Below are 15,528 nucleotides of genomic sequence, written 5' to 3'. Positions count from 1 at the left end.
AAAGGTTCAATGCCTTGCTTGTAAATATCAATATATGAGAATGCCAACCTCTCCTAATTTATTAAAACTTGTGAAATTCAAAGATACTATTTTTTTTTAAAGATTTTATTTACTTATTTGACAGAGAGAGACACAGTGAGAGCAGGATCACAAACAGGGGGAGTAGGAGAGGGAGAAGCAGGCTTCCCGTGGAGCAGGGAGCCCGATGCGGGGCTCGATCCCAGGACCCTGGGATCATGACCTGAGCCGAAGGCAGACGCTTAACAACTGAGCCATCCAGGCACCCCCAAAGATATTATTTAAAAACAGACACTAGGGCACCCGGGTGGCTCAGTCGTTAAGCATCTGCCTTCGGCTCAGGTCATGATCCCAGGGTCCTGGGATTGAGTCCCGCATCGGGCTCCCTGCTCTGCGGGAAGCCTGCTTCTCCCTCTCCTACTCCCCCTGTTTGTGATCCTGCTCTCACTGTGTCTCTCTCTGTCAAATAAGTAAATAAAATCTTAAAAAAAAAAAACAACAGACACTAATAACTACAATAAAGGCAGAAAATTTTAAAATTAAACATGAAATTCAATCAGGGCCATATCAAATACATTTAATCTTCCAGAGTTCAATGCAAAAATATATGTTCACACAACTGATCATTTGCATACTGGTCTTACCCAAACTTGGAGAAATGGAGTGTTCTTTCTCTTTCTGTGAATTTAAATACTTTAAGAATTTGTCTAGCATATTACTTCTAGGTTCTAAGTAGGGTCAGGCCTCAACTCCATATGCTTTCTGAGAGACTCAAGACTGCCTCAAAATTTGGTGTAGCCATATCACTTCCATTTACACATGGACTGGTGTTATTAATTGGAATCACACAATTTCAATGGGTGGCTACCAGGTAGATGGGCTACCAATCCCACAGCAGACTCTAATGTGGTAGTATTTGTACAACTGAGCTAGAATCTGGCCTAACTGGGCTGTTGGCATTCATTAAGAATTTAAGTTCAAGTTCTCTCATGTCTTCGTAAACCTCCATGAACAGAAATCATTACCTATGGTTTAATAAGATGCTAGAAGATGCCAAGATGACATGTGAACATTTGGCAACCATACTAAGTTCATCACTGTTCTATGCTTCCATGAACATATAAATCACTATTTGAAGGGAGTAATATAAACCACTTTCATAACCAAGTCCTCCTTGGTTTTTTCTGTTCCTTTTTCCCTTTTTTCAATCTATAGCACCAAATACACCGGTTTAAGGACAGAAAATCTGCAAAAGTCTAATCTGAAAAATATACTGAACCGCCAACTGGGAGTTACATACCGGAGGACTAGGGGGTGGCAGGATAGAGAATAAAAAAGCAAAACCAACCAGTTTTGAAATATAGTCCAGAACCATCTGTTCAATTTTCTTCTTTTCTACACCCTGTAGGTGTCTCAAAAGATGGTCTTTTAGCTCAGACACCATCTGAAAAGAGGACACGGATTAGATAAGTCACAACCTACACACTCACACCTGCTACAGGTTGAAACTAGATCCATTTATTAACACTCTTTACCAACACGAAAAATACTGGACCTGAAGATCCCATTGGCGGAAATGTACAACCCATAGTGTTACTTTAATGGGCATAAATCAGGGACACCAACGTTCCTCACGAGGAACTGTTGATGATTCACCCAGAGCCCAGTGAGCAGCCAAGAGTCAGATTCCCAGCCCTGATGAGAATTCTCCAAAGAAGCTGAGGGAAGCCACTAACTTAGAAGTCAAAGGTTGAAGTCTATTGCTCCCAGACCTGGAGAACTAACAGGAACAACTGTAATCATGGAGTGACTATGTTGATGCGGGGTGGGGGTGGAGGGTTGAGGGGGGCGGGGTGTCGTGGGGAGAGGCATGCTTTGGGGCATTTGGAAGGACAGAGGCAGCAGTAAAAACGAAATGCATCAGGTACCTCCCTCTGCAGTGGCTCTAGACATTCAACACAGCGCCCTAACATGCAAAGTAATGAAATTATTGATTCTATCGCCTCTAAACACACTTGTATATCTACTCTGTTCTCATCTTTCTTGGAACTCACCAACCCGTGTAGCATCCCAGCCCTCCCTGCCTTTTGCTCTTTTGTCTCCTTCTCCTTTTTTTCCCTCTTTTGCCTAAATGTCCTCCTCAGTTGGAGGCCCTCCTCGCTAGAGATCTTTGCACCAATAAACACCATGGGAATTGTACAATTGACATCATATGTGCACATATTATGTCAGCAGATTTACATATATGACACCCTGAGCAAAACTTAGCCCATGGCATTCTGGGCCACGTGTTAATTAGGCTTAAATTTTTTAAATTTTTAAAGAAGATTATTGCATGCTTTTTCGTGCTTTTCAATTTTTCTATGACAACCATAAAGATGAAAATTTAAATCACCCATAATCCTATCATCTGTGTTAACATTTTGGATTTTTTATTTTCCTTTTCTCCAGTGTGCACACTCATTCCAATGTTTTCTAATTTGCTTTTTTTTTTTTCATGTAATAGTTTACGTCATTAAATACTCTTTACCACACTGGTTGTAATGGCTGCACAGTATTCAATTTTAGGAGAAAGTACTAGAATTGAATTATTTATTCTCTTCTTACACATATGGGATACTTCTTCTACGACTGTGAATAGAACTAAAAAAAACCCTTATACATGATTTGTTTGCCATACCCCCAGTTATTTTCTCAAGCTAAATTCCTAGAAATGGAACTTGGTGCGTCACGTACTTAAGTTACAGAGACACTGCCGAAATGCCTCCCACGTGGTTATACTAGTCTTTTTTTTTTTTTTTAAGATATTATTTATTTATTTGACAGAGAGAGACACAGTGAGAGAGGGAACACAAGCAGGGGGAGTGGGAGAGGGAGAAGCAGGCTTCCCGCCGAGCAGGGAGCCCGATGTGGGGCTCGATCCCAGGACCCTGAGATCATGACCTGAGTCGAAGGCAGATGCTTAACGACTGAGCCACCCAGGCACCCCCTAGTTTTCAATTGCATTGCATGAGGCTGCCCGATTCCCCGTATGCTGAACTTTGCTAGTGCGATTTTTAAATTTTTGACAATTTCATAGGCAAGCAAACACACACATAATTTTTTATATTACATTCCTTAATCTATCCAATATTTCTATTGGTTTATGGTATAAGGCAGTGGTATTTGGGATGGGAGGACTCCAACTGTCTTTTGCAAATAGGCAGCCATTGATCGATTAAAAATTACTTCTTTCCAGTGATTTTTTTTAAATGCCTAATTTTATCATACCCTAAAGATTCAAATTTAAACTAGAGTCTCCTGTCAGTCTCCTGTTTATTTTGTACAAGCACCATATTGTTTCAATTATTGTAGATCAATAACATACTTAGCTATCTAGTAATGTCAGCTCCACTCCTTTTTGTCAAATGAGTCACCTGGTCAACTGTCAGAGAAACTTTGTAGGCTTTTTGGTTATAATTTTATTAAACCTAAATGCTAAGGATTTGGAAATGGAATAATGTTTTTCATTAACTTTTCTATCTGGTTAATCCTAATAAAAAAGAAAGTAAATTTAGAATCACCAGCTTATTAACTTGTTCCTTAATACTTTCCATTTCCCCTGGTGATTATTTTGTTTGTTTGTTGCATTGGACAATCATACCATCTTCTTTTTTTTTTTTTTTAAGATTTTTTTTTTATTTATTTGACAAACAGAGACAGCGAGAGAGGGAACACAAGCAGGGGGAGTGGGAGAGGGAGAAGCAGGCTTCCCGCGGAGCAGGGAGCCCGATGTGGGGCTCGATCCCAGGACCCTGGGATCATGACCTGAGCCGAAGGCAGACGCTTAACGACTGAGCCACCCAGGCGCCCCATACCATGTTCTTTTACTTTTGTTTCTTATTGCACTGTGTAGAATTTCCAGAATGTAAAATTTTAGTGAAAATAGCAAGAATCCTTAACTTATTTTTTGTTTTTTGACAGAGAGAGTGCATGCATGGGGCAGGAGTGGGGGAGAGGGAGAGAGAGAATCTTAAGCAGGCTCCATACCCAGTGTGGAGCTCGACACAGGGCTTAACCTCAGGACACTGAGAACATGCCCTGAGCCGAAATCAAGAGTTGGACACTTAACTGACTGAGCCACCCAGGCACCCCTGAAGATAATCTTTGACAAGTTTTCAAATTATTTTATGGTTATTATATTTTCAAGGATTTTTATTTCTTCTTGGCTCAAGTTTGGTATTTCTATCTCTCAAGGGAATTTTAACTGGAATTTTTAAATGCGTGAATATGCATTTACACATGTTTTTCTCACATTTTAAAACTTTCCATATTTAAGGTAATAGATTATCCCATTCCTAAGCCTGCACAGGATTAAAGATATTTTACTAGACTTTCCAGATGTCTCTTCAATCAGTTTTTTTTTAAAATAGATTTTGGATTTATTTATCAGTTCTGCTCTTCCATTCATTTATTTTGATTTCTCTTTCTTTGGTCTTCCTAATAGTAGGACTTCTTGAGAAATGATACTTTATTCTATTGTATTTTAAACCCCAAATACAAATGCCACAGAGACATTGTTCTTTCCTTGTTTTAAATACTCAATGCTGTACATTTCCTTATGATGTTTTGTAATTATAGGTTTTGGGCAGAGACTGATTTATATATGTCTCCCCTACTAAATTCTAAAAGTGCAGAACTCTATCTGTGGTGCTTACTATTGAGCACACGGGGCCTACAGTGGCTGGTAACAGCTACGTGTTAAAAGAATGAGTGAAAAATAAGGTCAGCATGAGCAGCACAATCTAGCCCTTTACCCTTTTCTTGGATCCTATCGTTTCTTAGCACCCAAATGGCCCCCAGGCCACTTACCAGTCCCATCAGCAGCCTCTGGGGGCGGTCCTCCTCCTGGAAGAGGGGTGTTAATCTTGGCTCTGAAATTAAAACAATAGTCAAGAAGGGTGGTTTTTGGGAAATGGGCTAGAAGAAGAGAAATCAGCCTGGGTTTCCCTTCTCTGAGTTATTGAGAAAATAGACCATTTTGCTGATAGGATGAAATTTTTCATTAAATGTGTGACCTATTCCTGCAAGCCGAACTTATCACCCAGGTGATATACACAGAGCTCTACTCTAACAGACCAGGACAGAAAGAAAACAAGGCACACATTTCCCAACACCAGTAGGCTCTGGCTTTGAATTCTCTTCAACATGAAAACTCACCACCGTCTAAGAACCTCTGCTTCACTGGAGTTAGAGACACCTCTCTTAACCCCAAGGGGGCCATAAACTCTGCGACAGGGACCTGGTGGAAGGATCGCATGACTGCCTTCCTTGTGACCCCCTATAGTTTAGTGACTTTGGGAGTCACTGAACTGAGGGGACCTGTCAATTACTGTAGCAAATAATCCTGACTGACACAGGTATCCGACTAAAAAGGTAACCAGTTCACCAAGATGGAAAAAGTGACGTGTAAGGTTAAATCGGATGGCACTTTCTCCGCCATGATTTGCACTGTACCAGCAGACTGGAGGGGCAGACACACACAGTCTTGTTGCAAGATGGGCCCTAACACTGCTCTAACCGCACGTGCGTGCCCTGCTCGTCCTCTCCTAGAGCAGCTGAGGCCCGCACCTGGCAAGAGAGCAGAGCTGCCCCGGTCAGCGGGCTGATGACACTGTGAGGGACAGCACAGGTACCTCTTGCGTCCTCGGGATAAATCCTACCTGGGTCCCACACGAGCTTTTTGATTAAGATGAAGCAATTCAAAACCGGACGCCAACAGCCCTGAATTTCATCCAGAGTGTTCTGTTTCTGTTAGTGATGACATTCTTCCTAGGGTGCTAGTGCAAGCCAAGCATGTGAGGGGAAGGGACAAGTTCCCAAAGTGCACGCGGAGAGAAGGACTGGCCACAGGATGCAAACAGGCCGGAAGTACAGGAGTAGGAGCTCCAACAGGGGCAGAGGAGTGATGGACACAACAAAAACCTTGACAACCGGCAACATTTCCCGTATTGCACAATGTCTAGCTGGGCAAGAAGGGCGAGCCTGAGCCAGGCACATTCACACCCCGGCTGCTGGGCAGGACTCCTGCCCGCCGCCAGTGGGAGAGCCCCCGGCTCCGGGCATGGATGGCCTGGTCACACAGTCAGAGGCTGGTTCCCTCCGGGTTGCTCGGTGAGCACAGGCTCTGTCTCCCTGGGCTGGATCACAACTTCACTGTCCTGGTTCACATGATCTGTGTGCACAGCTGCAGGATGTCCCACAACGCACTGTATAAAATCATTTCCGTTAGGGTCACCCAGCATACACCTAAACATCCAAGCCTATAAAACAAACGTGGGATATAAAAATAACAGCTTTTTAAATGGAGGCTGGTCTTTATGAGGCCTGAAAGGGTTCCAGTGACAAAACCACAAAAAGCTTGTACCTGGATTCGTTTAGCCTTCTCTGCCCCCAGTTTTAGCCGGTAGGGTGTTTATCAAGACTTACCTCGGATGTCACTCCCTCTGGCAGGCCTTTTCTAAGCTCCCTCTCTTCCCCAACCATCCCCACTCCTGACCCAATTCCCCCCCCACACACACTGTGGTTCTAGAACACCCGCCACCTGGTTTAGAAACAGCATGTTAGCATTCCTTCCTCACACGTTAATGACAAAGCAGCCATCTGAGGTATCTCGTGCACGAAGCGCTGTACTAGGCCCTATACACACTTCCCCACTCACTCTCACTTTCCTCCTCACCTTGCCCTGAAAAGGTTAATGCACGAAGTGAACACATGGCTTGCCCAAGAGCTCACTGTTAACATGTGGCTGGACTGGAACTGAAGCCAAGTTCTGTCTGGCTCCGAGCCCATGCTCTTCCCCCATAACCACACCGCTTACCCAGAGACTCCTATCTTTGTACTCCTATGACCTAGCCCAGGGAGTGCCCAAATGTTAACCAAAATCAAAGACCCCTGTGTGATCAGACAGCTGGAAAGAAAGCAGGCCTAAGCCAAGGGAACTGCTGAGGTGCCTCCTGTGGGTACAGCCACGGGGCACGGTAAGTAGATCAAGGCTCTGAAGAAGAATAATGAAAACCAGACGGCCAACACTCAGGGACTCTTCCAGCAAAAGCACATTCAGCAGCTGTCCCTAAAGGTCCCGGTGCCAAGACAGACATGGAAGGGGCTGGGTGGTCACTCTAACAGGAAGATATTAAAGGGTGCTCCCTTCACTGGACCACCGAGCGTGATTTTCTTGCCAACCCGCAGGGGTAGGAAACACCGTGTTACAAACCAAACACTGACTGAAATCCAGAAGGCTTTGTTACAGGTCTTTTCTTACCCAAATTCCTTGCTTCTAGGTTAGAAATCACCCTACAAAGAAATTAGCCAACGTTATTCACATAGGAAGATGGAAAAAAAAAAAAAAAAAGCCACAATACCATACAAAGATATCCTCCGTAAAACCACTGCAGAAACTGTTCTCAGGTGGCTGAAAACCTCAAACACTTTAATCAACTTGGCAAAAGCCACATTAGGCAATTATAAAATCTCAAAACGCTTTACTGCAAACAATGACAATAATTTAGAACAATCACAGCACTCAGTTATTGGAAATAATGGAAACAGAAAATAGAACAGGGTTGGAATGGGCCTATATTTATAACACTCCGAGATGACTCCTCCGTCCAGAAAATGGGCCTTCAAAATAAGAGCCAGCTCATCAGCCCACTAACACTTTTTATTTTTTTTTAAATATTTTTATTTATTTATTTGAGAGAGAGAATGAGATAGAGCATGAGAGGAGGGAGGGTCAGAGGGAGAAGCAGACTCCCTGCCGAGCAGGGAGCCCGAAGCGGGACTCAATCCCGGGACCCCAGGATCATGACCCGAGCCGAAGGCAGTCGCTTAACCGACTGAGCCACCCCGGCATCCCCTAACACTTTTTAAATGAAACTACTCTCTACCTCCCTTAAGTGCTCACTTAGTAACGGCTTTCTTTACCACTTATCGCTTATAATTCATCCGTCCTCAGGATGCCAGTCTGTAAGGTTTAACACATACATTTTCCCACTAGAAGCTCTAGCACCAAACTCAAGAATAGGGCCGAGGTGGCTCCATTCATTAAGCTGACGGCATCATTTTGTTGAGGATACTCAACAAAAGGAAGCTACTTCCATGAAAGGTATCCAAAAAAGTACTTGCAAAAAATAGCCATCTAATAGGTACACTAATCCCTAATTTTACTTACTTCATTGCATTATCAAGAATATTCCTCACATACACCATGGACCTTCTTCTTCCTGTTTTCTAGAAGGGAGAACATGTCAGAGGTGTGGAAGGTACAGGTTTTGTGGGTGCCATTTTTCACACCAAGGACATAATGCAATATAGTAAAGAGTTTCAGAAAAAAGAAATATACTTTCCAAGTACTCAAAACACCTACGTTCTTAAAAATTAGTTAAAAAAGCATTTTAGGCTGAAATTATTATAGATGTAGAGGAAGTTGCAAATTAACTAGACAGTGTTGTGTTATGTACAATAACACTAGAACTATACACGATGCTACAGAGAGATCTCATGTACACTTCACCCAGCCTCCCACACCATGTTTTTATCTTATATAAAGGACTGTAGTACAATATCAAAATCAGGAGATGGATATTGCTAGAATGAGGGTATAGCCCTACGTCATTTCATCATGGATGTACATTCATGTACCACGATCAACATACAGAACTGTTCCATCCCCCCAAAGATCTCCCTTGTGCTCCCTTGTGTTGCAGTCCCAGCCACTCTCCTTTCAACTATCCATGACCCCTAGTAACCACTAATTTGGGAACACTTAGGTTTTTCACTATACAAGTGAATTTTTAACTATACAAGTAATGCAAGAACACAGGTAAGACCGGGATGTTAATCTCACTTCTACTACGAACGTGCTGCGTGTGTCCCTTAACCTCTGTGCACTTGATTTTCCTCCTCAAGAGGAGACAGATCAGAGATGCACTGTGGTCTTCTTGCAACAATGCAAAAGGGCCTGGCAGTTAGGGAGAGTGCGGTAAATTAAGGCCTGCTTAGGACTTAAGGGCATCACCTCATCTGATGCACTACACTTTTGCTTCTTGCTTTATTCTTATGAATCCACACAAACCTCTTCTGAGATCAGGCTGTGCCATTCTCTCTGGACCATGCTGTTGTTATACAGCAAGGGTGGCTTGGAGTACTTAATGTATTCCAGGTTGGAGTTCAGTTTTTCCCAGTAGCCCTTAAAGCTGTGCACCTGCAGAAGACAAAAAGCATTGGTGAGCTTGAGAAGCAGGGCCCGTGGCCCCGACCAACCAGCCAGGACCACCCGAGCCTTGCGGCAAAGCCGGGCTCGCCTTACTTCTTCAGCTCTTAGAGGGCAGCATTTCTGAGTGAATTCTTCCCACGAAAGATGGCATTCTCCACCTGCAGGGGTTCTAAAATAGTAAGACTTAAAGAGTCTTGCTGTCCCCATTTCCTTTTCTGCCCCTTTTACAGAGAGCCACTGCCCCCTTCTCCAAACCAGTGTGAGTCACCCGGGTTAAGGCTAAGTTGGGAAGCCTGTATTAAACCCAGTGTTGTATTCAACACATCAGATCATTTCCTCTCCAGAGACCCATTTTTCTGACTTAGGTTGTGTCAACAATGCTATAACCAGTCAGAGAATGTGCATAAGACGTATAGCACATGGAAGAGGCTTACTTTCCTGCTAAGCTTATCTGCTTCCAAAAGATGTCTTTCAAAACCTAGGAATCAGAAAGGTGGAGTGAACTAGTTTTACATTCAGTCGTCAAATACTCCAAAACTCCAAAACAATTTTTGGCATCCTATCTAGGTCTCTGACATACTGCTATAATTGAAGCAATATTGTATCCATTATATTCGTTTTTAAATACAATGCAATACTAACACAGTCTTTAATACTGAAGGATGTGTTGATACAAAACGTTTTTTAATTTTTTAAGATTTATTTAAGAGAGAGAGAGAACACGTGAGAGTGGGTGGAGCAGAGGAAGAGGGAGAGAGACTCTCAAGCAGACTCCCCAATGAGCGCGAAGCCCGATGCAGGGCTTTATCCCACGACCCTGAGATTGCCTGAGCTGAAACCAAGAGTCAGACGCTTAACGAACTGAGCCACCTGGGTGCTCCTGTTTTTTAATTTTAAAAATTTTATATTTAATTAACATACAATGCTATATTAGTTTCAGGAGTACAATACAGTGATTCAAGAATTCTATACGTTACTCAGTGCTCACCACAGTAAGTGTAGTCAGCATCTGTCACCAAACATTATGACAATCTTATTGACTAGATTCCCTCTGCAGTACGGTTCGTCTCTAAGACTTATTTATTTTATAACTGGAAGTTTGTACCTCTTAGTCCCCTTTATCTATTTCACCCATCCTCCCCCACCCAGTTCCCCTCTGGCAACCACTAGTTTGTTCTCTGTAATTAAGAGTCAGTTTTATGTCTCTTTTTATTTGTTTTGTTTCTTAAATTTTACATACAAGTGAAATCATGTGGTATTTGCCTTTCTCTGACTTATTTCACTTAGCATTATACTTATAGGTCTATCCATGTTGTCGCAATATTCCATTGTATACGTATACCACTTCTTTTTCCGTTCATCAATGGATGGACATTTGGGTTGCTTCCATATCTTGGCTATTGTAAATGCTACAATAAACATAGGGGTGCGTCTATCTTTTCAGATTAGTATTTTCATTTTCTTTGAGTAAATACCCAGTAGTAGAATTACTGGATCATATGGTGATTCTAGTTTTAATTTTTTGAGGAACCTCCATACTGTTTTCTACAGGGGTTGCACCAATTTGCATTTTCACTAACAGAGCACGAAAGTTCCTTTTTCTCCACATCCTCACCAACACTTGTTATTTTTTGTCTTTTTGACTCTAGCCACCCTGACAGGAGTGAGATGAAATCTCATTGTGGTTTTGATTTGCATTTCTTGATGATGAGTAATTTTGAGTATCTTTCCATGTGCCTGTTGGCCATCTGTATGTCTTCTTTGGAGAAACGTCTATTCAGATCCTATGCCCATTTTTAAATTGGATTATTTGGTTTTGGGGGGTTGAGTTGTATAAGTTTTTTATATATTTTGGATGCTAACCTCTTGTTGGATATATCATTTGCAAATATCTTCTCTCATTCAGTAGGTTGCTTTTTCGTTTTGTTGATGGTTTCCTTTGCTGTGCAAAAGCTTATTTTGATGTAGTCCCAGTAGTTTATTTTTGCTTTTGTTTTTCTTGCCTAAGGACACATTATCTAGAAAAATGTTTCCAGGGCTGATATCAAAGGATATACTGACACACATTGTTTTCTTAAATCAATGAAGATAGATTTATGATACACTTTCTTGCCAAAATATATGTGCTTGTAAAAGAATTGACTAGGGCCAAAAGTTCAATGTGTAGCCGTAAAACAAAGTGAGCTAATGCCTAGTGTGGTAACAGAGTTGGCTATATTGCAAAAAAAAAATAAATAAATAAATAAATAAAATATGCCTCAATCAAGAAAAATGCCCTTATGTTAAATAATAGCACATTATCCGAATTCTTATCGAAAGGACAGTCACTATTGGTTCAAAATGAATTTTGGAACATTGGTAAATTACATAATAATATTAACGTGCTGTTTTAGAAGCCTGAAAGGCCCATCCAGCCAACATCCCTTCTCACAGAGACAAGAAAAACTATTTCCAAGAAAAGGTCATTTCCAGGGGAAACTGGAATCCTGGTGTCACATCACTCTTCCTGGCTGACCCACCTCACTTACTACCTTTTCTTCCCCTTTCAACTTATTTATAATTAATGTATCTTTATCCACCCTCTGGTCTTCCTTCTACTGAAAAAAATAATAATGAAAGCAAATTCTGCCAACGTTTGGCCGTAGCAAGTGCCTAACAGGAAGTCACTGCGCAGCTTTCTTGCTCTTCTGCTGCTGGGTTCAGGCCCACGAGCGACAAAGCCCCACAACTAACTGGTGTTGTGGTGACACCTAGTGGTTGGTCAGGATATTAGCTCTGCCTGCTTTGCCGCAGCAGCCCCGCCCCGTGGTCCCACAGGGACCAACCACACTGTGTCACCCCACATGTGGTCATGTGGTCATGAGGAACATGGGTGCCCTCCTACCCACCAAAGGGCCTCTTCCCCTCGGGCTGAATGTCACTGTCCTGTCAGAAGACCCCACGCACACACTGCAGCTCCTAAGAAAAGATCTCTCCCAAGCGACCTTCTTCCCCCTCCCGCCCCCATTAAAAAAAAATCCCTTTTCTCAGCTGAGAATAAACAGCTAAAACAAGTCCATGGATGGGCTACAAAGGGGCTTAGGAACCCACTGACTGTATGCAGAATGGAGTGAGTTGTGGGAGCACGTTCCTAGGGACGAGGTCTGCAGCTTGCACCACATGTTCAAAGGAATCCATAACCTACAATAGTTCAAAACCCCTGAGTTAGAAGGAAAAGGATCAGAGTTTAAAAAACAAACAAACAAAACCCACTTATATTTAAATTAGAAACACTGTTCACCAAGAGTCCAGGAAATATGTTACTATACACCTGTAGGTCTTTCAAGAAGGTCACAGGGCTGGATGTTACAATGTAGACGAAAATAATTAGTGTCATATGTCACTACATGGTATCTATGAGGTAAGTGATAGGATTTTTTTTTTTTAAGATTTTATTTATTTGACACAGAGAGAGAGCACACAAGCAGGGGGAGCAACAGGTAGAGGGAGAGGGGGAAGCAGACTCCCTGCTGAGCAAGGAGCCCGATTAGGGACTTGATCCCAGGACCCTGGGATCATGACCTAAGCCAAAGGCAGATGCTTAACCCACTGAGTCACCCATGCACCCTATCAATAAGTGATAGGATTTTTTAAGTTATGAAAAATCTCGGAGATCACTGTAAATTAGGAGGTCTATTTGGAAGCCTGGGTAATAGATAAGACCCAGAGTTTGAAAATGGATTTGAGTAAGTGAAAGACAAGGAGAGGATGTTCCAGATGGGGCACTTAGGGAGAGAGCAAAGACTGAGAGACAAGAATGTGGATTCTGGGTTTAGATCAGAGGCAGAGCATTAGAAAAAGCAACAACAGCACTTCATTCTCTGTGGTGAAGACATCTGCCTCTAGCATGCACCTGGCTGGCATCCCCCAGATCTTGAACTGCGGTGGGGTGTGACCTGAGCTTCCTGAGTTTCAGAAGCTCCCCGGGCAACCCTCGTGCTCAGCCAGGGCAGAGAACACTGCTTGAGCCTGCCCAGGTAATCTCCGTCTCCCACCCACCCTCACGTGTTTTCCTCACCTTCGTGCTTACAGGCTTACAGGCTGATGAAGAACCAGCTGTCTGAAAACGTGTGATTGTGTTGTAAATTAATAGGAGACACGGTTAAAGAGGAGGTTAGAGCCAATCTAGGATGGATCTCGGATGTCAAGATAATAACAACCTGCTCATTAACCCAGAGACTTAAAGCAGCTCCAAGATAAAATTTTAGATGCTTGAACATAGAATGGGGGGAAGGAGTGGAAGCTGCGCAATCACATCCGAACAGTCCACCTGGGAGCACAGAAAAAAACACTCCTGTATCTGTCAGTTGGTACTTCCGGAACTCATTGTGAACTGAACAGTGTTCATATCAGGGACAATGGCATCGACACAAAGTAAAAGCCACAAGAGCCCAAGAAGCATATGGAAGGCTACTTCAGAAGAGCGCAGAAAGCCTTAAAATACACAAAAATATTTTATAAGAAAATACTCATCAATGTAGCTACTTCTGGGAGATGCTGGTGTGAGAAGCCATCAGATTCTCAAGGAAGCCCCAGAAGTGTTTTCCTGCACAAGGAGGAGTTTTAAAGTTTGATTTTGAAAGAAGGGAAATTATCCCAAGTCTCTTCTTGAAAAATCAGGGCGCCTAGTTGGCTCAGTCAGAGCACATGACTCTTGATCTTGGGGTAGTGAGTTCGAGTCCCATGTTGGGTGTGGAGATTACTTAAAAAAAAAAAAAAGAATCTCATTTTGTCTCTTAGGAGGACATGAAATAATTACCGAAATAATTACCATCAGAATTATTAATTGAACAAAAGGATCAGAGGGTTACATTAAGGGATTGTTCCCCATCTATGGATTGCTAGTTGATTTTAGGAGATTAAAAAAAAAAGCCCTGTGGTACTGGTTCATCTGCAAATTACTGCCAGGAAAAAAAACATCTGCCTTTCATAAAAAGCCCTCTGGCTTTGGTCCTACAACTGCTGATTAACCCTCATCTTCTTAGAAGAGAAGAGGCCAAGTCAGAGAAAACCTTTACTCTCAACACCAGGGCTCAACTAGCAGAACTAAAGCATCAATCCAATTTGGCTGTTCAGTGGATTCCATCTCAGTGTCAACTTCTATTTGCAGCCCAGAGAAACACAGTGCTCTCCTACCTCCAGCACAGACAGAATAAAATAGAAACACCTGTGTGTCCATGGAACTAGCAAAGCACCATACTAAGCCCAAATGCTCTGAGCAGACCGTCAGATCCATACAGACCAGTGACTGGAACTCCTGAGGCTTCCTGCAAAGGGGACCGCATGTGGCAAGTGCCAGTTCTCCTACTGATAAATTAATGTCCTCTTTCTTCACCGCATCTAGAAAAATACAATCTCTCTTCTTTGCCCAGCTGGGTAGTTCTCTTAGCCTTTTTTTTTTTTTAAGATTTTATTTATTTATTTGAGAGAGAGAGCACAAGCAGTGGGGAGGGCCAGAGGGAGAGGGAGAAGCAGACTCCCCACTGAGCAGGGAGCCAGATGGGGGGCGCGATCCCAGGACCCTGGGATCATGACCTGAGCCAAAGGCAGACGCTTAACCGACTGAGCCACCCAAGTGCCCCTCTCTTAGCCATTTTTAATGGGCTGTATTTTTAATGTAATCACTAAATATGGCTCTAAACTGTTCCATCTCATAACCAACAAATGCCCTGAGAAAGCCAAGGCGAAGATATTTCTCTCCTTTCAACCTTAAGCATTAAACAGTGCATCTCCCACCAAACCTATGAAGAAGAGCAGCACAGCCTAGTGGCTGCGTCTGTTCCTCAATTTCATCATCTGAGGTATAAACTGAAGGTACCCCCATCTCTGCAGATATGACAGGAATGAATATACCAGCTTGGTGCTCTGTTTCTAAGAAGTAATATTTCTTGGGGCGCCTGGGTGGCTCACTCGTTAAGCATCTGCCTTCGGCTCAGGTCATGGTCCCAGGGTCCTGGGATCGAGCCCCGCATCAGGCTCCCTGCTCCGCGGGAAGCCTGCTTCTCCCTCTCCCACTCCCCCTGCTTGTGTTCCCTCTCTCGCTGTGTCTCTCTCTGTCAAGTAAATAAATAAAATCTTTAAAAAAAAAAAAAGTAATATTTCCTTGTACCATCAGAAAATAATGTTTGACAATATTAACTGAACTTGCCATAACTCACTGTCCCGGAAAATATGTTCTTCTTTTTCTTCTACAATAATCTACTCACAGAAGACTT

General features: G+C 42.8%; 1 protein-coding gene across 17 annotated transcripts in view; it reads right to left on the bottom strand.

Annotated features, from left to right (window-relative positions):
• The window catches only part of GSAP (gamma-secretase activating protein), a 198,634-nt gene that overhangs the window by 11,157 nt on the left and 171,949 nt on the right, over window positions 1-15,528 (bottom strand). For all 17 annotated transcript variants that reach the window (XR_010406557.1, XR_010406558.1, XR_010406559.1 and 14 more), the window contains 5 exons: window positions 9,134-9,262; window positions 8,231-8,289; window positions 7,322-7,353; window positions 4,870-4,931; window positions 1,367-1,462 (listed from right to left, as the gene is read on the bottom strand). Coding sequence is in view for 13 of the 17 variants with exons in the window: in XM_064575365.1 (XP_064431435.1) it covers window positions 1,367-1,462; window positions 4,870-4,931; window positions 7,322-7,353; window positions 8,231-8,289; window positions 9,134-9,262 (378 nt within the window). In the remaining 4 variants the exon portion in view is untranslated. The remainder of the gene's footprint in view (window positions 1-1,366; window positions 1,463-4,869; window positions 4,932-7,321; window positions 7,354-8,230; window positions 8,290-9,133; window positions 9,263-15,528) is intronic.

The sequence above is a fragment of the Mirounga angustirostris genome, unplaced genomic scaffold, assembly GCF_029215605.1.
Source record: "Mirounga angustirostris isolate CCGP_5_RB_7025 unplaced genomic scaffold, mMirAng1.0.hap1 SCAF_12, whole genome shotgun sequence".
NCBI classification, from domain to species: Eukaryota; Metazoa; Chordata; class Mammalia; order Carnivora; family Phocidae; genus Mirounga; species Mirounga angustirostris.
Note: the sequence above shows the minus strand (reverse complement) of the source record. Positions and strands in the feature narration are given on the sequence as shown.